Here is a 26,348-nt window from a genome sequence, read left to right on the forward strand (position 1 = left end):
GTAAAAAGCTGAGGGGTGGGGCTGAAGAACTGTAACCACACTCACATTTATAGAGAGAGCTATGGATGCACCACCATCCATGATATAGAAATGATAGTTTTAGCCGTGGTTTGAGTCTATACAGTGTTTGTTTACAATTACACATTTAAAAACAATGGAATAAAACAAGTTTATATTCTGGGTTCTGATGGGGTTGACAGTTGAAGTAATCTCATAGTGAAATTAGAATTTATAGCCTTTAAGAATCAATGGATGTACAGTTGAAGTCGGAGGTTTACATACACCTTAGCCAAATACATTTAAACTCAGTTTTTCACAATTCCTGACATTTCATCCTAGTAGTATTCCCTGTCTTAGGTCAGTTAGGATCACCACTTTATTTTAAGAATGTGAAATGTCAGAATAATAGTAGAGATAATGATTTATTTCAGCTTTTATTTCTTTCATCACATTCCCAGTGGGTCAGAAGTTTACATACACTCAATTAGTATTTGGTAGCATTGCCTTTAAATTGTTTAACTTGGGTCAAACATTTCGGGTAGCCTTCCACAAGCTTCCCACAATAAATTGGGTGAATTTTGGCCCATTCCTCCTGACAGAGCTGGTGTAACTGAGTCAGGTTTGTAGGCCTCCTTGCTCGCACACGCTTTTTCAGTTCTGCCCACTAATTTTCTTTAGGATTGAGGTCAGGGCTTTGTGATGGCCACTCCAATACCTTGACTTTGTTGTCCTTAAGCCATTTTGCCACAACTTTGGAAGTATGCTTGGGGTTATTGTCCTTTTGGAAGACCCACTTGCGACCAAGCTTTAACTTCCTGACTGATGTCTTGATGTCACCAGTCCCTCCTGCAGCAAAGCACTCCAACAACATGATGCTGCCACCCCCGTGCTTCACGGTTGGGATGGTGTTCTTCGGCTTGCAAGCTTTCCCCTTTTTCCTCCAAACATAACGATGGCCATTATGGCCAAACAGTTCTATTTTTGTTTCATCAGACCAGAGGACATTTCTCCAAAAAGTACGATCTTTGTCCCCATGTGCAGTTGCAAACCGTAGTCTGGCTTGTTTATGGTGGTTTTGGAGCAGTGGTTTCTTCCTTGCTGAGCTGCCTTTCAGGTTATGTCGATATCGGACTCGTTTTACTGTGGATATAGATACTTTTGTACATGTTTCCTCCAGCATCTTCACAAGGTCCTTTGCTGTTGTTCTGGGATTGATTTGCACTTTTTGCACCAAAGTACGTTCATCTCTAGGAGACAGAACATGTCTCCTTCCTAAGCGATATGACGGCTGCGTGGTCCCATGCTGTTTATAATTGCGTACTATTTTTTGTACAGATGAACATGGTACCTTCAGGAATTTTTCATTCCTCCCAAGGATGAACCAGACTTGTGGAGGCCTACCATTTATTCTGAGGTCAAGGCTAATTGCTTTTGATTTTCCCATGATGTCAAACAAAGAGGCACTGAGTTTGAAGGTAGGCCTTGAAATACACCCACAGGTACACCTCCAATTGACTCAAATGATGTCAATTAGCCTATCAGAAGCTTCTAAAGCCATGACATCATTTTCTGGAATTTTCCAAGCTGTTTAAAGGCACAGTCAACAGTGTATGTAAACTTCTGACCCACTGGAATTGTGATACATTGAATTATAAGTGAAATAATCTGTCTGTAAACAATTGTTGGAAAATTGACTTGTGTCATGCACAAAGTAGATGTCCTAACCGACTTGCCAAATTATAGTTTGTTAACAATACATTTGTGGAGTGGTTGAAAAACGAGTTTTAAATGACTCCAACCTAAGTGTATGTAAACTTCCGACTTCAGCTGTATATATAATTAATTCAAAAGTTACAAAAATGTATGTACCAATAGCAGATTGCCACTTTAATAGAAGGTACATAACAGTAGTTAGACCAAGCACGATTTCAATTTGTTTTCTTAACTTCTTAAAATTTCAATATTTTCTTAACTCTATTTCTTGAACTGCGTTGTTGGTTAAGTGCTCGTAAGTAAGCATTTCATTGTATTCGGCGCATGTGACAAATACAATTTGATTTGATTTGACAGGGACACTGGCCTTCTGCACTCCTGGCACTAGCGGTAGAATGTCGTTAGGCTTAACTGTAGAATTAATGCCGCGTTTAAAACAACTGGGAGCTCGGAACTCGGAAATCTCAGACTTCAGTGCGTTCAAGACAACTGGTATTCCAAAAAAAACGAGCTCCGACTGGGAAAACTCGGTTTGAACGGTCTTTTAACTCTTCCAATTCTGGAACTCGGGCCTCTTTCTAGAGCTCCGAATTTCCGATCTGAAGATCACCCACGTCATGATTTGAACTCGTAATTTTTTCGAGTTCCCAGTTGTTTTGAACGCGGCATATTTTCAACCACAGATCATGATTGATGTTATTGTCCTCTAATTTAGGTTTAAAACACAGGTGTGCCAATGTAAGTAACATAAAAAAAATCTAAATCAAGTCAGTTTAAACTAGAGATATGTTCTTTTTTTTGCATTTGATGCGTCTCAATCCACCACATCCACCGATGTCTCGCGTCTGCAGTGAAAGGTGGCAGAGCTAGAATGATATTTGTCAGACCACTAGAAATATTATTTTATTTATTTATTTATTTCCCCTTTATTTAACCTGGTAGGCAAGTTGAGAACAAGTTCTCATTTACAACTGCGACCTGGCCAAGAATAAAGCAAAGCAGTTCGACACATACAACAACACAGAGTTACACATGGAATAAACAAAACATACAGTCAATAATGCAGTTGAAGAAAGTCTATATACATTGTGTGCAAATGAGGTAAGGCAATAAATAGACCATGGTGGAGAAGTAATTACAATATACATATGTGCAGAAGATGAATGTGCAAGTAGAGATACAGGGGTGCAAAGGAGCAAAATAAATAAATCAATACAGTATGGGGATGACGTAGTTGGATGGGATATTTACAGATGGGCTATGTACAGGTGCAGTGATCTGTGAGCTGAACAGACAGCTGGTGCTTAAAGCTAGTGAGGGAAATATGAGTCTCCAGCTTCAGTGATTTTTGTAATTCATTCCAGTCATTGGCAGCAGAGAACTGGAAGGAAAGGTGGCCAAATTAGGAATTGGCTTTGGGGGTGACTAGAGATATATACCTGCTGGAGCGCGTGCTACGGGTGGGTGCTGCAATGGTGACTAGTGAGCTGAGTTAAGGTGGGGCTTTACCTATCAGAGACTTGTAGATGACCTGAAGCCAGTGGGTTTGGCGACGAGTATGAAGCGAGGGCCAGCCAACGAGAGCGTACAGGTTGCAGTGGAGGGTAGTATATGGGGCTTTGGTGACAAAACGAATGGCACTGTGATAGACTGCATCCAATTTGTTGAGTAGAGTGTTGGGGGCTATTTTGTAAATGACATCGGCGAAGTCGAGAATCGGTAGAATGGTCAGTTTTACGAGGGTATGTTTGGCAGCATGAGTGAAGGATGCTCTGTTTTGTGAAATAGGAAGCCGATTCTAGATTTAATTTTGGATTGGAGATGCTTAATGTGAGTCTGGAAGGAGAGTTTACAGTCTAACCAGACACCTAGGTATTTGTAGTTGTCCACATATTCTAAGTCAGAACTGTCCAGAGTAGTGATGCTGGATGGGCGGGCAGGTGCTGGCAGCGATCGGTTGAAGAGCATGCATTTAGTTTTACTTGTATTTAAGAGCAGTTGGAGGCCACGGAAGGAGAGTTGTATGGCATTGAAGCTCGTCTGGAGGGTTGTTAACACAGTGTCCAAAGAAGGGTCAGAAGTATACAGAATGGTGTAGTCTGCGTAGAGGTGGATCAGAGACTCACCAGCAGCAAGAGCAACATCATTGATGTATACAGAGAAAAGAGTTGGCCCAAGAATTGAACCCTGTGGCACCCCCATAGAGACTACCAGAGGCCCGGGCAACAGGCCATCCGATTTGACACATTGAACTCTATCAAAGGAGATGCCCAATCTTCAGAGATAACAATAGAATGTGAAGTCTAAGTTACTGGTTTTCATCTGTGGCAATGCTTTTCCCTAAATGCTTACGACAAGTCCAGCTCCAGAATAGCCTAATATTTAGAATACAGTGTAGTAACAAAAAAAACAGCAACAACAGATAACATTAGCTTGCTAGATAAGGTTAACGTGCTAGCTAGCTACATTGACAGCTGTCAGTTACCTATTTGTTGATATTTGTCCGCTCCACGTGGAAGTCACCCACTTCATTCCCACCCACAATTCGTGAATATGTAGGCCTATAAGTAGTCCGAGTCATTTTTCGGAGGTGGAAACTAAACAAGAATTTAGGCAGCAATTACGTCATAATGAGGGCGACATTGCCCTCTGGTGGGTCCTTTAATATAAGGTAAAGTACAGGTAGGCCAAAATAAAGGAAACACCAACATAAAGTGTCTTAATAGGGCGTTGGGACACCACAAGCCGACAGAAGAGCTTCAAAGCACCTTGGCATAGATTGTACAAGTGTCTGGAACTCTTGGAGGAATGCGACACCATTCTTTGGGGAGGAATTCCATAATTTGATGTTTTGTTGATTGAAAACCCTGGTTCAGGTGCAGCGCTAGAATCTCCCATAAGTGTCCAGTGGGGTTGAGCCTGGTGACTTAGACCGACACAAATACCCTTTAAATCCACTATAATCCTTTGAGACCTCTCTTTCAAAGCAGAATATATATATATGTATATAATGAAGAGATGTTGTCTCCGCCCTAACAATTGGAGTCGATGTCCCAAAGGTGAGAAGGCAGGAGGTCTGCTTAATAAACAGAATGTAGTATTCCCACATGGCTAGATTTTGATGGGATTGGACCCTTTCACTTCGCCTCTTCCTGTCTATTCAAAGTCACTGAGATCTCTTCTTCTAGCCATGGTAGCCAGAATAATGGGCAACTGGGCATTTCTATGCATGACCCTAATCATGATGGATTGTTAATTGCTTAATTAACTAAGAAACCACACCTGTGTGGAAGCACCTGCATTCAATATACTTTGTATCCCTCATTTACTCAAGTGTTTCCTTTATTTTGAGAGTTACATGCGCATAACAGTTCATACAAGACTTAGTTGTTGGTGATCCTGTGTATCAGACATCTGTATGAATGTCCACTTCCTACTCAGGCTGGATAAAATTTCAGCACAATGTTATGCTACTGCTGAAAACTTATTGAACAAGGAACTTCATTTCAAGATCAATTCCTCCACATATTCATCATCACCAAACCAGTGGTGAAAACACTGTGTTTCTATGATCTGTGATTAGACAGATAAGATCCTTAAAAAAAGCTTCTCTGTGACATCATGGGGTAGGATTAAAAGTAAAAAACAGTGATTTTCAAAACCTGCAGTGAGTTTCTAGCCCAAGAGAGGGTATTTTCTTGCTCATTCCAAAGTCATGGGCATTAATATGGAGTTGGTCCCCCCTTTGCTGCTATAACAGCCTCCACTCTTCTGTGAAGGCTTTCCACTAGATGTTGGAACATTGCTGCAGGGACTTGCTTCCATTCAGCCACAAGAGCATTAGTGAGGGCGGGCACTGATGTTGGGCAATTAGGCCTGACTCACAGTCGGCGTTCCAATTCATCCCAAAGGTGTTCGATGGGGTTGAGGTCAGGGCTATGTGCAGGCCAGTCATGTTATTCCAAACCATTTCTGTATGGACCCTGCTTTGTGCACGGGGGCATTGTCGTGCTGAAACATGAAAGGGCCTTCCCCAAACTGCTGAACAGTAGCATGATTCTGATTGCATGACAGGCGAGAGCAGGATATTCTCCCACTACGCTGCACCAGAACTGTGGCAGTGTCATTTCCGGGAAGCGCATGCTCAGTCCGGAATCAAATGACAGCTCCACCAGCTGATCCTCTTCGTTGCTTGGCAACGTGACGCTTCCCATCTCCACTCGAAAGGGGTCCCTTATCCAGTCGACTTGTCTCCTGTTCTCCTCCGGGAAGAAGTCGCAAAACTTTCTCTGCAGCTTGACAAGATGCTGTTTAAAGTTTTTTTTTTCAATGTGTCGCCGTGAGCTTTGTTGATCAGATTCTGAATCTTGAAATCAGCATCAGGAAACATGATTTGTCCAAACGCTATGCTTCATCTTGAAGGCATCCACTTTGTCCCTCTATTCTAATCGATTGTGACCCCTCCCTTGCATTGACACATTGTGTTAAAGACACTTTACAGTTGGCACTATGCATTGGGGAAGGTAGCGTTCTCCTGGCATCCGCCATACCCAGATTCGTCCGTCAGACTGCTCCAGAGTCCAATGGCAGCGAGCTTTACACCACTCCAGCTGACACTTGGCATTGCGCATGGTGATCTTAGGCTTGTGTGCGGCTGCTCGGTCATGGAAACCCATTTCATGAAGCACCTGACAAACAGTTATTGTGCTGATGTTGCTTCCAGAGGCAGTTTGGAACTCGATAGTGAATGTTGCAACCGAAGACAGAAGATTTTTATGCGCTATGCGCTTCAGCACTCGGCAGTCCCATTCTGTGAGCTTGTGTGGCCTACCACTTCGCGGCGGAGCCATTGTTGCTCCTGGACGTTTCCAATTCACAATAACAGCACTTACAGTTGACCAGGGCAGCTCCAGCAGGGCATACATTTGACAAATTGACTTGTTAGAATGACGGTGCCACGTTGAAAGTCACTGAGCTCTTCAGTAAGGCCATTCTACTGCCAATGTATTTCTATGGAGATTGCTTGGCTGTGTGCTTGATTTTAATCACCTGTCAGCAACGGGTGTGGCTGAAATAGCCAAATCCACTCATTTGAAGGGGTGTCCACATGCTTTGTATATATAGTGTATGTTGACACTGGTATTGTGCTTGTATTGTGTCGGAGATAATGTAAATGAGGTTGAAAAGTGGTGGAGTTGCCCTTTAAGGATTTTATTGAATAAGGAACTTAATTTAAGGCATATTTTATGTTCTAGCCTCCGTTTGGTGTTTACAGCCACCTTGACTTTAACAACCCGACCAGGGGACACGTCCCAGAATGCAATGTTTTGTTCAAATGCCTTTTCCCTCACTTTTGAGCTCAGCTCAGTCATTGAACTATTGCAAAAAGTCAAGCCTTTGTATATCTGTTACAAACTCCTCCAAAAGAGAAAGCTATCCGTATTGAGTATGTGGCTAGCAAGTTTTTCTTGCGTCAAGCAATCTGGGCTACCCCCCCACTATTTGCTACACTGGTGTCAGAAGTATGATGCATGTGTAAACTAGCAGGGATGTTGAGATGCATCCCCTTCCACAGATCCTGTTGCTTCTTTATTATTTTACATTCATTTTTATTAACATTTTTAATATCTGCTTTAATCACTTCTGGAACGAGGTCTTGAAGAGGGATGTGGATCTTGAAAAGATTAGGAAACATGAAACCCAAAATGTTAATGGTCCTGATTTGACCTGTGATGGTTACTCTAATTACAATGACCACATGAATGACAACCTACAACCTACTTTGAACCTACTGGAACCTAATTATTGTCCCAGAAGAGCCGCTTCACATATGAAAGCCATGTACAGACGTAGTTGTAGACTGTAGACACTGTGCACTGGAATGAGAATAATGACAGGTGTGAGATCCACAGCAGTACTGACTCTTGTTTAACAGCTCCATTATGACAGACACCATCCATACGTTTCACTTCTATTGATCTTTCTTTATAAGTGTCTCCCTGAAGAGGCACATGATTGATGATGTATAGTTGTATAATTTGGCAATGATTTGACATACCATTATATAGTTCATTATTAGGAAGATGTTCCTAATGTTTGGTATAGTCAGTGTATACAGATGTAGGAGCCAGTTCATTTGAGCCAGTTTACTACAACAGGAAAATTATCCTGCAGCAACAGGAAATGTGAATTATTATGTGTATTATAATTCATGGACATTTTTGTAGGGGTTGATATATTTTTCATTAGGCAAATCAAGTCTGAAATGTAAAAGTGGAAATTACAAAATTTAGAAGCCCTTTTAAAATTCAAATACACTACAAGTTTGCATTTCAGCAACAAAAGAGTGATGAAATTAAGATCCTACATCTGTAGTTTTATCATTTGCAATGATTTGACAAACCATTATATTGCTCCAAATCACAGATAGACTGCCAGAACGAGGTCTTGTAGAGGGACGTGGATCTTGAAAAGATTAGGAAACGTAAAACACAAGAGGTTAGTGATATGACCTGTGATGATTACTGTATTAAATTGACCACAATAATGAACACAATAGAATCAAAGAATACTAACTTGTGTGAGATCCACAGCAGTACTGACTTTTGTTTAATAGCACCATTCATTTATTTATTTCAATTGACTGATTTCCTGATATGAATTGTAACTCAGTAAAATCTTTGAAATTGTTGCATGTTGTGTTCATATTTTTGTTCAGTATAGTAGTTGATGAAAAGTTACTGCAATGATTTGATATACCATGACAAAGTTTAGAATCCAAGATAGAAAGCCACGATTTCTGGCCTGTAAAAAAAAGGAGAGGAAAAATGAGTATGTAGAGGAAATTCTTACACAGGGACACTCGAAGTCAATCTTAAATGAATCGTTGTTTATTGCGCTGGAGAAGTTCCAACCAACTCAATGCACCACAGTTCACATGTCAATCAGGAGCTCTGGATGGGCAGACCCAGCAGTTGTCTTATATATGGCTATTCACAGACAAGTTATATTTGCATGATTTAGCATAACTAATTAATCAATACCATTCTGTTTCATATCATGTGACAGACCAACACCTCACAAGCCTTCTTTCTCTCTAAGCTAAGACCTTTAAACTGAGATATCGTTTGTTTGTTCTCAAAACAAGGTCTGGAAGTACTGCCAAATTGCAGCTACTGACAAGAGGAGGATGTGTTCAGTCAACCACTTGCATGAACACATAAATTGGTTTATAGAACAGCACATGAATTGAAGACAGAAATGTGTTAAAAGAAAACCACAAACATTAAAATTCCCATTACATTCCATCCTCTTATCACTATGTGTGATAATAATCATTACATTTTAAATGTAAGCATTTAGATTTTAGCTTCTATATCAAAATATTCTATACTCTATTAAAGTAAGGAAAATCAACACAGAAAAAACCCAGACACTTCATCATTTCAAACCCTTCATTCTGGGTTGTACAATCCACATAGTATGGTAATACTATAATCATAATAAACGTTATACTTTATTAATGGGAGTGAGTATCAAAAATGCACACACAGACACAACACATCTGTAGATTCAGAGGTGAATAAATCTGTTAATGTAAACCATTGTTTCGATATTTCTTACCACAATCGGGTTGCATTAACCTATGTTTTCACTAATTTAGAAGGCTAATCCTTAGGGAGAAATCCTGATGCAAGACAAAAACAAAGAAAAGAAAACAACAACAGCAATTCACATATATCACTGGAGGTGGGGAATTCATTTCGAGTAAGTGTCATCCATTGCCAACATATATCGTTCCTTTTACTGGCAGGCATGTGAAGAAAACAATTAGCATATTTACCAAAGGGTCACAGGGGACTGGTAATTCCCCCTTTGGACACATGACTCACATCGTGATTCATGCATCCGAAAAAAACAACAACACTGCCTTAAATATAAAAAATTAAACATTTAAACTGAATTATCTCTTGATAATTTCATAAGGAAATGGTAAAATAGGATCACACATAGGACTATTGATAAATTATAATGTCACGTCCTGACCCTAGTAAGATGTCATTTTCTATAGTAGAGTAGGTCGGGGCGTGACAGGGGGTGTTTTGTGTTCTATGTTTTCTATTTCTATGTTTAAGTTCTAGTTTTTCTATTTCTATGTTGGGGTTGTTTGGGTTGATCTCCAATTGAAGGCAGCTGGTCCTCGTTACCTCTGATTGGAGATCATATTTAAGTAGGGTTTTTTTCTTCCTGTTTTTGTGGGTTATTATCTTTTGAGTAGTGTTTGTTTCTGCGTCACAGTTTGTTGTTTTTGTCAATTCAGTTATTTATGTTTTGCAAAGTTTCATGGATTAAATAAAATGTGGAACTACAAACACGCTGCACCTTGGTCCGCTCCTTTCGACAGCCATGACATATAAACTTCTTCTTAATTATTTGTTTTTACATAGCCCATAAAAGAATGTTTCCTGTCTTCCTAGTAAGGGTGATCAGGACTCACCAGGAAGTCAGAACAGAGGTCAGAGGTCAGTCAGCCCAATTAATTGAGTGTTTGTTTTCCTGAACCTCAGATATCATTTAAATTTCAAACATTTGAAACATTTTGTGTATCAGGTTTACATTGGGTTTTTCAGTACATGTCTTCTAATCAAGAGAATTTAGGTGTGCAAACAAAACTCTGACAATGGAAACTTTAATTTGTGTATAGCATCCTTTCTAACCCGTGAAAAACTCACACAAAAAAGACCCCACACTTCTAAATCAAACAGAGTATTAACCACTAACAAATATGAATTAATAGGTGGGTTGTGTGTGGGTGGGTGCTGGCATGTGAGTGGCCAAAAATTGTTGGGTAAACACAAACAAAATGGCCTTGCTTAATTTGGGAGGTCCCTTAGCAGCTGGATCCGGGCACTTTTAACTGCTCTCCCAAGGCACCTGCCTCAGGAAGCCTTTCAAAGGGAGAGATAGAGAATCATTGATAAACATGAAACAAATAATTGGTAGTGGACATTCCATCAGTCCTGCAAGAAAGAAAATAAACATGTACTTGGTTGCCACTATGCCTAATTTTAATCAGTCCTAAAAATTCTAAATCATTAATCGGGTTTACTGCATCTTGGGCAGGAAGTCTTAATAAACCCATGCGTACACAGAATTATATTTCAGACACACCAGACACATCAGATAATACGGTGTCCCGTAAAGCTGAATTGGGTACCTTCTAAAGTAAACAACTCTCTTGTAATCGGAATCTTTTTGACCTGTTACATTGACATACAATTCTGTACAAACTGTCCCTAATTTCTCCACTGTGTCTCACAGCTTTTTTGAGTTCAGTGTGTACTGGCGGCTATCTATTGTTCCACAGGGAGGCTATCTCTAATCCAAACAACAGCTGACTTAAACACAAGAGCAGTGGACCAAGCCTTGAAGAGTGAGGAGCCTCTAATTGAATATCAGTCCCAATGCTCAATCCCTCTGTCTTACTCCTTCAAATTACTAAGATATTACATTATTATATTGCTATCTGAAAGCCAATTACCATTCTTTGTTACTTTCACTAGACTCCATAAACTCCGTTCCTAATAGGAATACCTCAATCACTACTGCTTAAACACACAGACCACTCTCAAACCACATTTTGCTTTTCCAATTATTGCAAGGTTTAAAACAAAACAAACATGATAACTTTCTCCATATTGGAAGGCATTGTTTACATTTTAGTATACCTTCAAAAAGTTACTCTATATTTGTATTACCAATCTCTGCTGGATATTCACTTTTTGCTTAAATATTAATTAAATGTCTATTATTTTAAGATTCATATGTAATGCTTAGGAGGGATCAATATGTATTAACTGGGTGGTCACGGTCTAAGTCCACAGTATATGTCAAGCTCTGTCCATAATAAATCTGGCACCTGAGACAACAGGGAAACAGATGCAGTCTCCATTTTGCCTACTCACAAATTGGTTTAGAACGTTATCATTTGGGATACCAACAAAAACAACATCTGAAGTTCAATAAATTGTAGCCTTTTAAGTTAACCTGTTGGGGTTAAACGTACCCGATTTAATCTGGTTACTACTCCTGCCCAGTAACTAGAATATGCATATAATTATTGGCTTTGGATAGAAAACACCCTAAAGTTTCTAAAACTGTTTGAATGGTGTCTGTGAGTATAACAGAACTCATTTGGCAAGCCAAAACCTGAGAAGATTCAAAACAGGAATGATTCCAAACAGGCAGTGTGAGGCTATTTCACATTCTAAACATGTACTTTTTTGCTCTAATCTTTCACAATATCCAGCTCTAGAGTACTTTACCACCTCACTCCTTCCACTGGACCACATGATTTCTTAGAATTAGAAAGTGAAAGCAATGTGTTATTGTAAATGTACTTACTGCCTCTGTTCTGTTCTACATTCATAGAATTACTCCTCTAAAAACATTCCATTAAATTCTGCACTACCAGTTTCCACTTAACCATGTCTACTGTTTAATTCCTGTTGTAGACATAGAATATTAAATGATCACGAAACCTTTCATGACACCCACCCAACTGAAAATGTTAGTCATGGTGTTCATATTGAACATGAATAGTCAATGAAAGGAAATGAGGAAAGTAGACTTACCCTTCAGCTACGGGAATATTTTCTGTTGACTCTATTACAGTTGTGGTTTGATGTGATCTGTTCCGGGGGGCGGCAGGTGGCCTGGAGGGTAGGAGCGTTGGGCCCCCTACACCTCTCTGTTTCAGAGGGGTTGGGTTAAATGTGCAAGACACATTTCAGTTGAATGCATTCAGTTGTACAACTGACCCCTTTCCATTTACCAATGGCTAAACTAAGAGAAAGTGAAACTAAACAGCATGAGATAAACAAGGGTCTCCACAGCCACAAAGTCAAAAATGTCTATATCGTAAAAATTCATCAAATCTAAAATTCGTTTTTTTGGTCTTAATTTAAGGTTAGGCATAAGGTTAGCAATGTGTGGTTAAGATTAGGTTAAAAGTTTAACCTTGAAATAGGGTTAGCTACCTTTGGCTGTATGTTCAGCCTCTTCAGAACCCTGCTGACCGCTGCATCATTGCGAGGACACTCCAGTAGTCCTCCCAGTCTCTCATGGAACAGACAGTCCACTGTGAGTATTACATCACTTCTGGTCACTAGTCTGCTGCTGTAAGGTACAGTGGAGTCTGGGTTGAAGGTGTGATGCAGCACTACCAGAAGGACATCTTTACCAACTGTCAAGAGAATAAGGGAATATGGCAAAATTAACCAATAAGCCTCTCAAATAAACAATTTAGTAATGTAATTTAGGCTGTTGGTACATTTTGAATACAACTGATGTAGAAAGAGAATATCTGGTATAGAAGGAAATAACATTGCTTGGGAAGTCACATTTGGGATAAACAGGGTTGGGTAGGTTACTTTGTAAATGTAATCTGTTACAGTTACTAGTTACCTGTCCAGAATTGTAATCAGTAACGTAACTTTTGGATTACCCAAACTCGGTAATGTAATCTGATTACATTCCGTTACTTTTAGATGACTTTCCTCTTAAGAGGCATTAGAAGAAGACAAAAATGCATATTACCAATTGAACGACATCTATTGCAGGATAAATCAATGTTGAAGTTTACAAAGCTGGCCATATTTGGATGTTACATTTTACTTCATGGGTTGGTTATGTAGGCTTCTTCTAACCCATCGCTTTCTACTACATTGTCACATCCTGACCAGCAGAGGGAGTAATTGTATTATAATTTGGTCAGGACGTGGCAGAAGGGTATTTGTTTTACATTTTAGTCATTTAGCAGACGCTCTTATCCAGAGCGACTTACAGTAGTGAATGCATACATTTCATACAATTTCATACATTTTTATTTTTCTTCCTGTGCTGGCCCCCCATGGGAATCGAACCCACAACCCTGGTGTTGCAAACACCATGCTCTACCAACTGAGCTACAGGGAAGGCTGTATGGTTGGGGTTGTGTATATTATTAAAGGGGTGTTTGGTTTGTAGTCTGGGGTTTGAATATATGTTCTAGTGTTGGTTTTCTAGTCTGTCTATTTCTGTGTGGTTTGTGTGGCTCCCGATCAGGAACAGCTGTACGTCGTTGTTTCTGATTGGGAGTCATATATTAGATGCTTGTTTTCACCTGGGGATTTTGTGGGTAGTTGTCTTTAGCACTGCTGTTTTTATTATAGCCTGTTAAACTGTCTTCTGTCGTTTTTGGTGTTTTTGGTGTTCACTTTATTTAATACGTTTAATCAAGATGAGCATCCACATTCCCGCTGCGTTTTGGTCATCAATACACAACGACACCCGTGACAGAACTACCCACCACAAAAAGACCAAGCAGCGGAGGAAGGAGAAAAGGGAATTTCAGTTGGACCAACGGGAGAAATGGACATGGGAGGAAATTATGGCCGGAGAGGGTCCATGGAGAAAGTGGAGCGAAGACCGGGAACGCTACAGGGGAACACGACTGGTGTTTAAGCCGGAGAGGCACCCCCAATAAAAAAAATTGGGGGGGCACACGGGTAGTTTGGCTGGGCGAAGGATGAGCCAAAAGCCAGCTACCCGTGTTTATATGGAGGACCGTATGGAGTGGAGGGTGCCGAGTTTTGAAGAAGTGCGCACGATCTCGCCCATACGCACGCACAGTCCAGTGCGAGTTATTCCAGCCCCTCGCAGATGCCGTGCTGGAGTGGGCATCCAGCCTGGTAGGAGGCTGCCTGCGCAGCGCGTCTGGTCACCGGTGCGCCTCCTAGGACCAGGCTACCCTACGCCCGCTCTACGCACGGCAACCATCAGGCCCCTGCACAGCCCAGTTCGCCCTGTACCAGCACCCCGCTTGTACAGGGCTACTAGTTCCATCCAGCCAGGACGGGTTGTGCAGGAGGTGCGATCAAGACCGACCGTGCGCCTCCATGGCCCAGTATTTCGAGTTCCTGCCTCTCGTGCTGACCCGGAAGTGTGAACCCCTAATCTGGCACGTCCAGTACCAGCACCACGCATCAGGTTTCCAGAGAGTCAGCCTAGTCCTACTCAGCCTGTTCCCGCTCCTCGCACTAGCCATGAGGTGCGTGTTCCCAGACTGGCACTTCCAGTACCAGCACCACGCATCAGGCTTCCAGTGCGTAATACCAGTTCCACTCGGCCAGTTCCTGCTTCCTGCACTAGCCCTGAGGTGCATGTCCCCAGGCTGGTACCTCCACTACCAGTCCCACGCATCAGGCTTCCAGTGCGTCAGCCCAGCCTCGAGTGTCCGGAAACAGTGCCCCGTCCAGAGTGTCCGGAAACAGTGCCCCGTCCAGAGTATCCGACGACAGTGCCCTGTCCAGAGTATTCGGAAACAGTGCCCTGTCCAGAGTATCCGACGACAGTACCCCGTCCAGAGTATCCGACGACAGTGCCCCGTCCAGAGTATTCGGAAACAGTGCCCTGTCCAGAGTATCCGACGACAGTGCCCCGTCCAGAGTATCCGACGACAGTGCCCCGTCCAGAGTATTCGGAAACAGTGCCCCGTCCAGAGTATCCGACAACAGTGCCCCGTCCAGAGTATCCGACGACAATGCCCCGTCCAGAGTATTCGGAAACAGTACCCCGTCATGAGTATCCGGTAAGAGTGTTAAGCCCGGAACCGAGTGAGACGGCCTACAGTTCGGAACCAAGGGAGACGGCCCACTGTGCAGAACCGAGTGAGGCGGCTTACAGTTCGGAACCAAGGGAGACGGCCCACTGTGCAGAACCGAGTGACAGCCCACAGTTCGGAGAGGGATGAATAGGTCTACGATCCGGAACCGAGTGAGTCTTCTTGCGATCCGGAACCGAGTGAGTATGCCTGCGGTCCGGAACCGAGGGAGTCTGCCTGCGGTCCGGAACCGAGTGAGTCTGCCTGCGGTCCGGAACCGAGGGAGTCTGCCTGCGGTCCGGAACCGAGGGAGTCTGCCTGCGGTCCGGAACCGAGGGAGTCTGCCTGCGGTCCGGAACCGAGTGAGTCTGCCTGCGGTCCGGAACCGAGTGAGTCTGCCTGCGGTCCGGAACCGAGTGAGTCTGCCTGCGGTCCGGAACCGAGGGAGTCTGCCTGCGATCCGGAACCGAGTGAGTCTGACTATAACTTTGAACTTTGAGTCTGCCTACAGTCTGGAGGGCAGTAGGCCAGAACCTGAGCCACCTCCAGTATAGGTGGGTTGGGGAGGTGGGGTGTAGCACAGGTGCCGTCGTTGACGGCAGCCACCCTCCCTTCCCTCCCTTTAGTTAGGGGTTTATTTTTTGGTTATTTTTTGGTTGTTTAGGTGCATTTGGGATATGCACCTTTTTTGGGGGGGGGGGGTACTGTCACGTCCTGACCAGCAGAGGGAGTAATTGTATTATAATTTGGTCAGGACATGGCAGCAGGGTATTTGTTTTGTATGGTTGGGGTTGTGTGTATTATTAAAGGGGTGTTTGGTTTATGTAGTCTGGGGTTTGAATATATGTTCTAGTGTTGGTTTTCTAGTCTGTCTATTTCTGTGTGGTTTGTGTGGCTCCCGATCAGGAACAGCTGTACGTCGTTTTTCCTGATTGGGAGTCATATATTAGATGCTTGTTTTCACCTGGGGATTTTGTGGGTAGTTGTCTTTAGCACTGCTGTTGTTATTATAGCCTGTTAAACTGTCTTCTGTCGTTTTTCGTTTTTGGTGTTTTTGGTGTTCACTTTATTTAATCAATTTAATCAAGATGAGCATCCACATTCCTGCTGCGTTTTGGTCGTCTCTACCCAGCGACACCCGTGACATACATATCATAATACAATTAAATTATATCTTTACATTAAAAACCAAAGTCTATCAGAATTCCAGTCATTCCAATAAATGTTATACCCTTTGATCTTCAAGAATAGGACTTGGAAATATGAAAGTATAGATTAGCCAAATTGTTTTACCTGAGCATGACCCCAAAACGAAGGTCTTATTAGCCAGCCCTACTCTGTTGTTTATGATTTTGTTGTCATGGAGGACTGATTGGGCTCATTGATTCCAGTTGAAAAATAAATGCTGCGCTCATGGAATGGCATGCTTTGAGCACTACTGAAAAGTGCTATTTAAATGGGAAAAATGTATGCCATATGCTGCATTTGCTATAGGCCTATTGTTTACCTTTTTGTTGGTGACACTTTGATATCTTGATAATATGCCGCTGTTTAAAGAGTTCTTATTATTTTTGGGGTTCTCATGGAGTGTGACAGTTGAACTAAGCTCATGAGGCATTTATAAGTTATATTCTTCAAGAATCAATGTATATATATATGTAGCAACTACCGATTTCCCCTTTAAGTTCAGATTTGAAACCATTGGCCACTCTAACAATGGATCCCTATTCACTTTAATACCACTTTAATAATGATGTTTACATATCTTGCATTACTCATCTCATATGTACAGTTGAAGTTGGAAGTTTACATACACTTAGGTTGGAGTCATTTAAAACTCGTTTTTCAACCACTCCACAAATTTCTTAACAAACTATAGTATTGGCAAGTCGGTTAGGACATCTACTTTGTGCATGACACAAGTAATTTTTCCAACTATTGTTTACAGACAGATTATTTCACTTATAATTCACTGTATCACAATTCCAGTGGGTCAGAAGTACACTAAGTTGACTGTGCCTTTAAACAGCATGGAAAATTCCAGAAAATTATGTCATTGCTTTAGAAGCTTCTGATAGGCTAATTGACATCATTTGAGTCAATTGGAGGTGTACCTGTGGATGTATTTCAAGGCTTACCTTCAAACTCAGTGCCTCTTTGCTTGACATCATGGAAAAATCTAAAGAAATCAGCCAAGACCTCAGAAAAGAAATTGTGGGCCTCCACAAGTCTGGTTCATCCTTGGGAGCAATTTAAAAACGCCTGAAGGTACAACGTTCATCTGTACAAACAATAGTACGCAAGTATAAACACCACGGGACCACGCAGCCATCATACCGCTCAGGAAGGAGACGCGTTCTGTCTCCTAGAGATGCACGTACTTAGGTGCGAAAAGTGCAAATCAATCCCAGAACAACAGCAAAGGACCTTGTGAAGATGCTGGAGGAAACAGGTACAAAAGTATCTATATCCACAGTAAAACGAGGCCTATATCGACATAACCTGAAAGGCCGCTCAGCAAGGAAGAAGCCACTGCTCCAAAACCGCCATAAACAAGCCAGCCTAGGGTTTGCAACTGCACATGGAGAAATGTCCTCTGGTCTGATGAAAAAAAATAGAACTGTTTGACCATAATGACCATCGTTATGTTTGGAGGAAAAGGGGGAGGCTTGCAAGCCGAAGAACACCATCCCACCCGTGAAGCATGGGGTGGCAGCATCATGTTGTGGGGGTGCTTTGCTGCAGGAGGGACTGGTGCACTTCGCAAAATAGATGGCATCATGAGGTAGAAAAATGATGTGGATATATTGAAGCAACATCTCAAGACATCAGTCAGGAAGTTAAAGCTTGGTCGCTAATGGGTCTTCCAAATGGACAATGGCCCCAAGCATACTTCCAAAGTTGTGGCAAAATGGCTTAAGGACAACAAAGTCAAGGTATGGGAGTGGCCATCACAAAGCCCTAACCTCAATCGCATAGAATATTTGTGGGCAGAACTGAAAAAGCGTGTGCGAGCAAGGAGGCCTAGTAACCTGACTCAGTTACACCAGCTTTGTCAGGAAGAATGGGCCAAAATTCACCCAACTTATTGTGGGAAGCTTGTGGAAGGCTACCCGAAACGTTTGACCCAAGTTAAACAATTTAAAGGCAATGCTACCAAATACTAATTGAGTGTATGTAAACTTCTGACCCACTGGGAATGTGATGAAAGAAATAAAAGCTGAAATAAATCATTCTCTCTACTATTATTCTGAGAATTCACATTCTTAAAATAAAGTGGTGATCCTAACTGACCTAAGACAGGGAATTTTTACATGGATTAAATGTCAGGAGTTTTGAAAAACTGAGTTTAAATGTATTTGGCTAAGGTGTATGTAAACTTCCGACTTCAACTGTATATACTGTATTTTATACCATCTATTGCATCTTGCTTATGCCGGTCGGTCATTGCTCATCCATATATTTATATGTACATATTCTTATTCCATCCCTTTACTTAGATTTGTGTGTATTAGGTGGCTGTTGTGGAATTGTTCGATTACTTGTTAGATATTGCTGCACTGTCAGAACTATAAACACAAGCACGTCGCTACACTCGCAATAACATCTGCTAACCATGTGTATGTGATCAATAACATTTGATTTAAGTCTATGAAAAGTGTGCGAGTTTGAGTATGTGTCCATTAGGCCTATGGATAATTTTTTTATTAGCATGAATTATATTGAGCAATAAAAGCCTCACTTTTATTCCATAGGCTGGGATCCGCTCTACGCAGCTGTTGCAAGAGCGCATTTTTCACTGGATGTCCACTGGATTCAAAAACAATGATTAATAGGCAGCTTAAACTTCTTGAACTGAACCATTTTTGGGGTTCAAATACACATTTAGATTTGTGAACAGCCATCCACAAAAACCACAATCCAAAAGGCGCAAATAGCTAAATGAGAGAGCAGCAGTGTGATTCAAATCAATGCGCTATGTAGATATCAATAATAAGGGATATCCATATCGCCGTACACTACACCACTGCTGTCATCATTACCTCCAAGCGTTTATTCATGTTGGATCATCTTCGGATGCCGACAGCAGTCGCACCATTGGAAGACATAGCTTGGACTGTAACCTACAAAAGCCTATTCCTCCTCTTTTCCCGCAATCCATCAAACACATTTGATGTGTCATCATAGTGGTCTCTGATTTATGGTCAGACTCGCTCACGTTGAACAAATCTAAATGTGCACTTTTTTCCATGCTGATTTGAATGTCATTGAGAAAACAGAGAAGTGTCAAATATTTTTTTCGCAAACATCCTTTGAATTTAAAAGTAATCCTCGAAGTAATCATCTAGTTTTTCAAAAGAATCTGTAATCTGATTACAATATTTTTGCTGGTAATGTAACGGATTACAGTTACAGTTTTTTTGTATACAATCTGTTACTCCACAACCATGGGGATAAATTACTGTACTTGGAATATGTTGCAGTGCTGCTTCAATATCAGTCCCGGGACGGGAGACGATGGAACAGAAGGCCATGATGACATCACTCTCCACTGGCGACTCGACTTCCGTAAAACATCTTGTGGTGTTGTTGAATTGTCTCATAAACTGAAAATGTGATTCCAAAGTATTGCCAGTCTCAACTGTGTACTGCTTCAACTTGCGTAACACTGATTTCAAACAGACAAGAAAGAGGAAGGTCAAAAAGGTCATTGATAAAAGTATTCATGTTTTTGTTAATTGGCACAATGGATATTTGGTTCATAGTTCAGTCAGCTATAAGAGTATTGTAGGTTTAACCATTTACTTTATAGTGCACCCCTTAATCTAAATATGAAATTATACAAAAGAACCCTGTTGAAAATTACCTATGTCTTCCAATGTGGACCTATAGAAAGTAAATCAACAGACAAAGGTGTTTATTAGTCTAGATAGATACATTCAGGATAGGCAAACTACAACCAGGGTACAAACCATGAAGATAAACTATCTTTCTCTACCGTGCAAACTGTGTACAGCAGCGTGAGGCTATTTCACATTCTAAACATGTACTTTTTTGCTCTAATCTTTCACAATATCCAGCTCTAGAGTACTTCACCACCTCACTCCTTCCACTGGACCACATGATTTCTTGGAATTAGAAAGTGAAAGTAATGTGTTATTGTAAATGTACTTACTGCCTCTGTTCTGTTCTACATTCATAGAATTACTCCTCTAAAAACATTCCATTAAATTCTGCACTACCAGTTTCCACTTAACCATGTCTACTGTTTAATTCCTGTTGTAGACATAGAATATTAAATGATCACAAAACCTTTCATGACACCCACCCAACTGTAAATGATAGTCATGGTGTTCATATTGAACATGAATAGTCAATGAAAGGAAATGAGGAAAGTAGACTTACCCTGCAGCTACGGGATTATTTTCTGTTGACTCTATTACAGTTGTGGTTTGATGTGATCTGTTCCAGGGGGGGGCAGGTGGCCTGGAGGGTAGGGGCGGTGGGCCCCCTGCACCTCTCTGTTTCAGAGGGGTTGGGTTAAATGTGCAAGACACATTTCAGTTGAATGCATTCATTTGTACAACTGACCCCTTTCCATTTACCAATGGCTAAACTAAGAGAAAGTGAAACTAAACAGCATGAGATAAACAAGGGTCTCCACAGCCACAAAGTCTACATTTGCTATACTGTAAAAATGTATCAAATCTAAAAATAGTTTTTGGTCTTAATTTAAGGTTAGGCATAAGGTTAGCAGTGTGGTTAAGATTAAGGTGAAAGGTTAACCTTGAATTAGGATTAGCTACCTTTGGCAGCAAATTCATCCTCTTCAGAACCCTGCTGACCGCTGCATCATTTTGAGGAGACTGCAGTAGTCCCTGGCTCCCATGGAACAGACAGTCCACTGTGAGTATTACATCACTTCTGGTCACTAGTCTGCTGCTATCAGGTACAGTGTAGTCTGGGTTGAAGGTGTGATGCAGCACTACCAGAATGACATCTTTACCAGCTGTCAAGAGTATATGTAAAAATAAACCAATAAGCCTCTCAAATAAACTATTTAGTCATGTAATTTATGCCGTTGGCACAATGAGTAAATCTGGTGTGGAAAGAGAATATCTGGTATAGAAGGAAATAACATTGCTTGGGAAGTCATATTTGGGATGAGTTACTGTACTTGGAATCTGTTGCAGTGCTGCTTCAATATCAGTCCCGGCGCGGGAGACGATGGGACAGAAAGCCATGATGACATCACTCTCCACTGGCGACTCCACTTTCGTAAAACATCTTGTGGTGTTGTTGAGTTTTCTCATAAACTGAATATGAAAATCCAAAGTATTGCCAGTCTCAACTATGTAGTACTTCATCTCGTGTGTCACTTAGACAAGAAAGAGAAATCAAAAAGGTAATTGAGAAATGTAGTAATGTTTTGTTAATTGGCACAATGGATATTTGTTCATAGTTCAGACAGCTATAAGAGTATTGTAGGTTTAACCATTTACTTTATAGTGCACCCCTTAATCTAAATATGAAATTATACAAAAGAACCCTGTTGAAAATTACCTATGTCTTCCAATGTGGACCTATAGAAAGTAAATGAACAGACAAATGGGTTTATTAGTCTAGATAGATACATTCAGGACAGGCAAACATGTACAACAACCAGTGTTCAATCCAAATATTAAGGCAGAGACTATTTAATCATATAATAGAAGCATATTTAGTCAAGCAGCTGCAGGGGAGATCAATCTCTGATTTCACAGGGAAGAACTCAAAGAATGAATGGTTAGATGTTTCTTATATAGTGGGATGTGATCATACAATCATACTGTTTACACAACAGTTCTCTATACAAGCAACAGTTCCAGAACACAATGGCCTTGTGTTAGGGTGCAGACATACCAGGAGTCTACTGTATGAAAGGCATAACATCACAGTCCAACACAGAACATATCCCTTGAAGTTAAAACAACTCACCCAAAATTGTACCACAACACCATTACAACACAGATCAGAATCACAGCTGGAACGGTAAGTTGTCTGATCTGTACAAAGAGAAAAAGAAGAAAGAGTATCCAGTACATCAAATACAGAGAGATGCTGTACTCAAGATGATGATTCATTGATACAAAACCCCAATCACAATCTGTGTGACAGCAATAGAGTTCAGTAACAAAGTGACTCTGCTCAAGGATTCTGATCTGTTCTTCAGGTCCAATCTATAGAAAACACTCATTACAAATACTAATATTTGATTCATACTACAACCATTTATTTTCTCTTATACTATCAGACCCTGTGTAATAAAATACTCTGGTCAACTATATGGTTTAGCATTTTGTGCTATTGAATGTTATTCATTGACAGTTATTGAACATGATTGTAACCATACAGCAGAGGCTGTTGCAGGGAGAATGGGGAGAGTGGCCCTCCCTGAACCTTGAATTAGGGTTAGCTACCTTTGGCTGTATGTTCAGCCTCTTCAGAACCCTGCTGACTGCTGCATCATTGTGAGGACAGTCCAGTAGTCCCTGGCTCTCATGGAACAGACAGTCCACTGTGAGTATTACATCACTTCTGGTCACTAGTCTGCTGCTGTCAGGTACAGTGTAGTCTGGGTTGAAGGTGTGATGCAGCACTACCAGAATAACATCTTTACCAGCTGTCAAGAGAATAAGGGAACACGTCAAAATAAACCAATAAGCCTCTCAAATAAACTATTTAGTCATGTAATTTATAACATTGGCACATTGAGTAAATCTGGTGTGGAAAGAGAATATCTGGTATAGAAGGAAATAACATTGCTTGGGAAGTCATATTTGGGATGAATTACTGTACTTGGAATCTGTTTCAGTGCTGCTTCAATATCAGTCCCGGCGCGGGAGACGATGGGACAGAAAGCCATGATGACATCACTCTCCACTGGCGACTCCACTTCCGTAAAACATCTTGTGGTGTTGTTGAGTTGTCTCATAAACTGAATATGAGTATCCAAAGTATTGCCAGTCTCAACTATGTAGTACTTCATATTGTGTGCCACTGATTTTAAACAGACATGAAAGAGGAAGGTCAAAATGGTCATTGATTAAAGTATAAATTATTTTGTTAATTGGCACAATGGATATTTGCTTCATAGTTCAACCAGCATTTATAGTGTACCTCTTAATCAAAATGTGAAATTACAGAAAAGAACCCTGTTTTAAATGACCTCTGTGTTCCAACATGGACCTATAGAAAGTAAATGAACAGACAAAGGGGTTTATTAGTCTAGATAGATACATTCAGGATAGGCAAACTACAACCAGGGTACAAACCATGAAGATAAACTATCTTTCTCTACCGTGCAAACTGTGTACAGCAGCGTGAGGCTATTTCACATTCTAAACATGTACTTTTTTGCTCTAATCTTTCACAATATCCAGCTCTAGAGTACTTCACCACCTCACTCCTTCCACTGGACCACATGATTTCTTGGAATTAGAAAGTGAAAGCAATGTGTTATTGTAAATGTACTTACTGCCTCTGCTATATTCTATATTCATAGAATTACTCCTCTAAAAACATTCCATTAAATTCTGCACTACCAGTTTCCACTTAACCATGTGTACTGTTTAATTCCTGTTGTAGACATAGAATATTAAATGATCACAAAACCTTTAATGACACCCACCCAACTGTAAATGATAGTCATGGTGTTCATATTGAACATGAATAGTCAATGAAAGGAAATGAGGAAAGTAGATTTACCCTGCAAATGTGGGATTATTTTCTGTTGACTGTATTGCAGTTGTGGTTTGAAGTGATCTGTCCCAATCGCTAAACTAAAAGAAAGTGAAACTAAACAGCAGAGATAAATAAGGGTTTCCACTAGTTACCACAGTCACAAAGTCAAAATTGGCTCTATCGTAAAAATGATTGAAAAATAAAATGTGCCTTTTGGTCTTAATATAAGGTTTGGCATAAGATTAGCTGTGTGGTTAAGATTAGGTAAATATTATATTCAAAACAATTTAAAAAGATAAATTGCAGAAATAGACGGGGTTGATGACTGTGTTTGTGGTATCTAGTGATGACCGATAAGGGGAGGCTATTTTATTAGAAAGTCACTATAGTTCAAACAACAAAGAAGAAACTCGCCACATATTTGGTAAACAGCTGAGGGATGGGGCTGGAGGAAGGTGACCACTCTCACATTCATAGACAGAGCTATGAAGGCATGGAACGACTGACCATCCATCCATGACATCAACATGATCGTTTTAGCCATGTTTTGAGGTTATAGTATACAGTGTTACTTCACAATTACACATTTAAAAACAATGGAGTAAAACAAGCTTATATTTGGGGTTCTGATGGGGTACGGCAGTTGAACTAAACTCATAGTGCAATAAGTTAGTATTTTGATACTTATACACCCATTAATTCTTAAGGTCAGAAATTAACGTACCAATTACAGATTGCCCATTTAGTATAAGGTAAAGTACATAATAGCAGATCGAACAAGCAAGATTTAAATTTGTTTGGTTGCCTCAATTGCTTAAATTTGTCCTCCACTGGAAAAGGAAAAGCCTTGAGAAGTGAAAACAATGTGGTAGAAGCTCATTTTTACTCCATTGTCTTATGTCAGATATCGCAATGGCCGTCTGCACTACTGGCTCTCGCAGTAGAATGTCTTTAAGCTGAAATGTAGAAATCTTTTCAACCACAGATCATGATTCATGTTATTGTCCTGTCATTTAGGTTTAATGGTCCTGGAAACCTAGCAGTCATAGTTCTATTTAGTTCCATGCAAGTTCCCTTATTCACTAGATATACTGAACAAAATATAAATGTAACATGTAAAGTGTTGGTCCCATGAAAGCAGAAATGTTCCATACTCACAAAAAGCTCTGATTTCGTGCACACATTTGTTTATATCCCTGTCAGTGAGCATTTATCTTTCGCCAAGCTAATCCATCCACCTGATATGTGTGTCATATCAAGAAGCTTACTAAACAGCATGATCATTACACAGATGCACCTTGTGCTGGGGACAATAATAAGGCCATTCATTCATTTTTAATTCATAAATGTGCAGTTTTGTCACAGCAATGCTAGAGCGAGCAATTGGCATGCTGACTGTATGAATGTCCACCAGAGCCGTTGCCAAAGAATTGAGTGCTAATTTCTCTACCATAAGCCACCTCCAGCGCGCAGACGACGTGTAACCACGCCAGCCCAAGACTTCCATAGCCGGCTTCTTCACCTGCAGATCGTCTAAGACCAACCATCAGATGAAACTGAGGGTTTGCACAACTGAAGAATCTCTACACAAAACTTATCTGCGTGCTCGTCGTCTTGACCTGACTGCAGTTCGGCGTCGTAGCCGACTTCAGTGTGCAAATGTTCATCTTTGATGGCCACTCTGTTCAGTGTGAATACAGTACCCCATGGTGGCTTTGGGGTTATGGTATGGGCAGGCATAAGTTACAGACAAACTCAAATGCATTTTGTCAATGGCAATTTGAATGCAAAAATATACCGTGATGAGGCCCATTGCCATCACCTGTTTCAGCATGATATCTCACTGCCCCGTGTTGCAAGGATCTGGAAGCAATTCCTGGAAGCTGAAAATGTCAGTTGTTCCATGGCCTGCATACTCAGACATGTCACCCATTCAACATGTTTCAGACGCTCTGGATCGACGTGTATGACAGCGTGTTCCAGTTCACGCCAATATCCAGAAACTTCGCACAGCCATTGAAGAGTGGGACAACATTCCACAACCAACTCTATGCGAAGGAGCGGTGTCATGCTGCGTGAGACAAATAGTGGTCACACCAGATACTGACTGGTATTCTGATTCACACCCCTACCTTGTTAACTTTATTTTTGGAGGTATCTGTGACTAGACGCATACCTGTATTCCCAGTCATGTGAAATCCAGATTAGGGCCCAATTTATTTGTTTCAATTGACTGATTTCCTTATAAGAACTGTAACTCAGTAAAATA

At 40.9% G+C, this 26,348-nt stretch overlaps 1 protein-coding gene across 13 annotated transcripts in view; it reads right to left on the bottom strand.

Annotated features, from left to right (window-relative positions):
* LOC115196392 (uncharacterized) overlaps positions 1–24,216 on the bottom strand; it is a 28,315-nt gene extending 4,099 nt beyond the window's left edge. For 4 of the 13 annotated variants that reach the window (XM_029757184.1, XM_029757189.1, XM_029757188.1 and 1 more), the window contains exons 1-10: positions 24,104–24,207; positions 23,516–23,584; positions 23,195–23,395; positions 22,816–23,018; positions 22,334–22,401; positions 21,920–21,939; positions 21,534–21,734; positions 21,163–21,365; positions 20,762–20,877; positions 20,223–20,242 (exon numbers count right to left, since the gene is read on the bottom strand). In XM_029757184.1, coding sequence (XP_029613044.1) covers positions 20,223–20,242; positions 20,762–20,877; positions 21,163–21,365; positions 21,534–21,734; positions 21,920–21,939; positions 22,334–22,401; positions 22,816–23,018; positions 23,195–23,384 — 1,021 coding nt within the window. In that variant the 5' untranslated portion in view covers positions 23,385–23,395; positions 23,516–23,584; positions 24,104–24,207. Of the gene's footprint in view, positions 1–7,249; positions 7,590–8,116; positions 8,518–10,145; positions 10,662–12,347; positions 12,464–12,752; positions 12,959–19,823; positions 20,025–20,222; positions 20,243–20,761; positions 20,878–21,162; positions 21,366–21,533; positions 21,735–21,919; positions 21,940–22,333; positions 22,402–22,815; positions 23,019–23,194; positions 23,396–23,515; positions 23,585–24,103 lie in introns of those variants that run through there. The other 9 variants (XR_003878850.1, XR_003878849.1, XR_003878848.1 and 6 more) reach the window with 9 other exon arrangements.
* Between the last annotated feature and the right edge of the window lie 2,132 nt (positions 24,217–26,348).

This window comes from Salmo trutta, chromosome 6, assembly GCF_901001165.1.
Source record: "Salmo trutta chromosome 6, fSalTru1.1, whole genome shotgun sequence".
Taxonomy (NCBI): Eukaryota; Metazoa; Chordata; class Actinopteri; order Salmoniformes; family Salmonidae; genus Salmo; species Salmo trutta.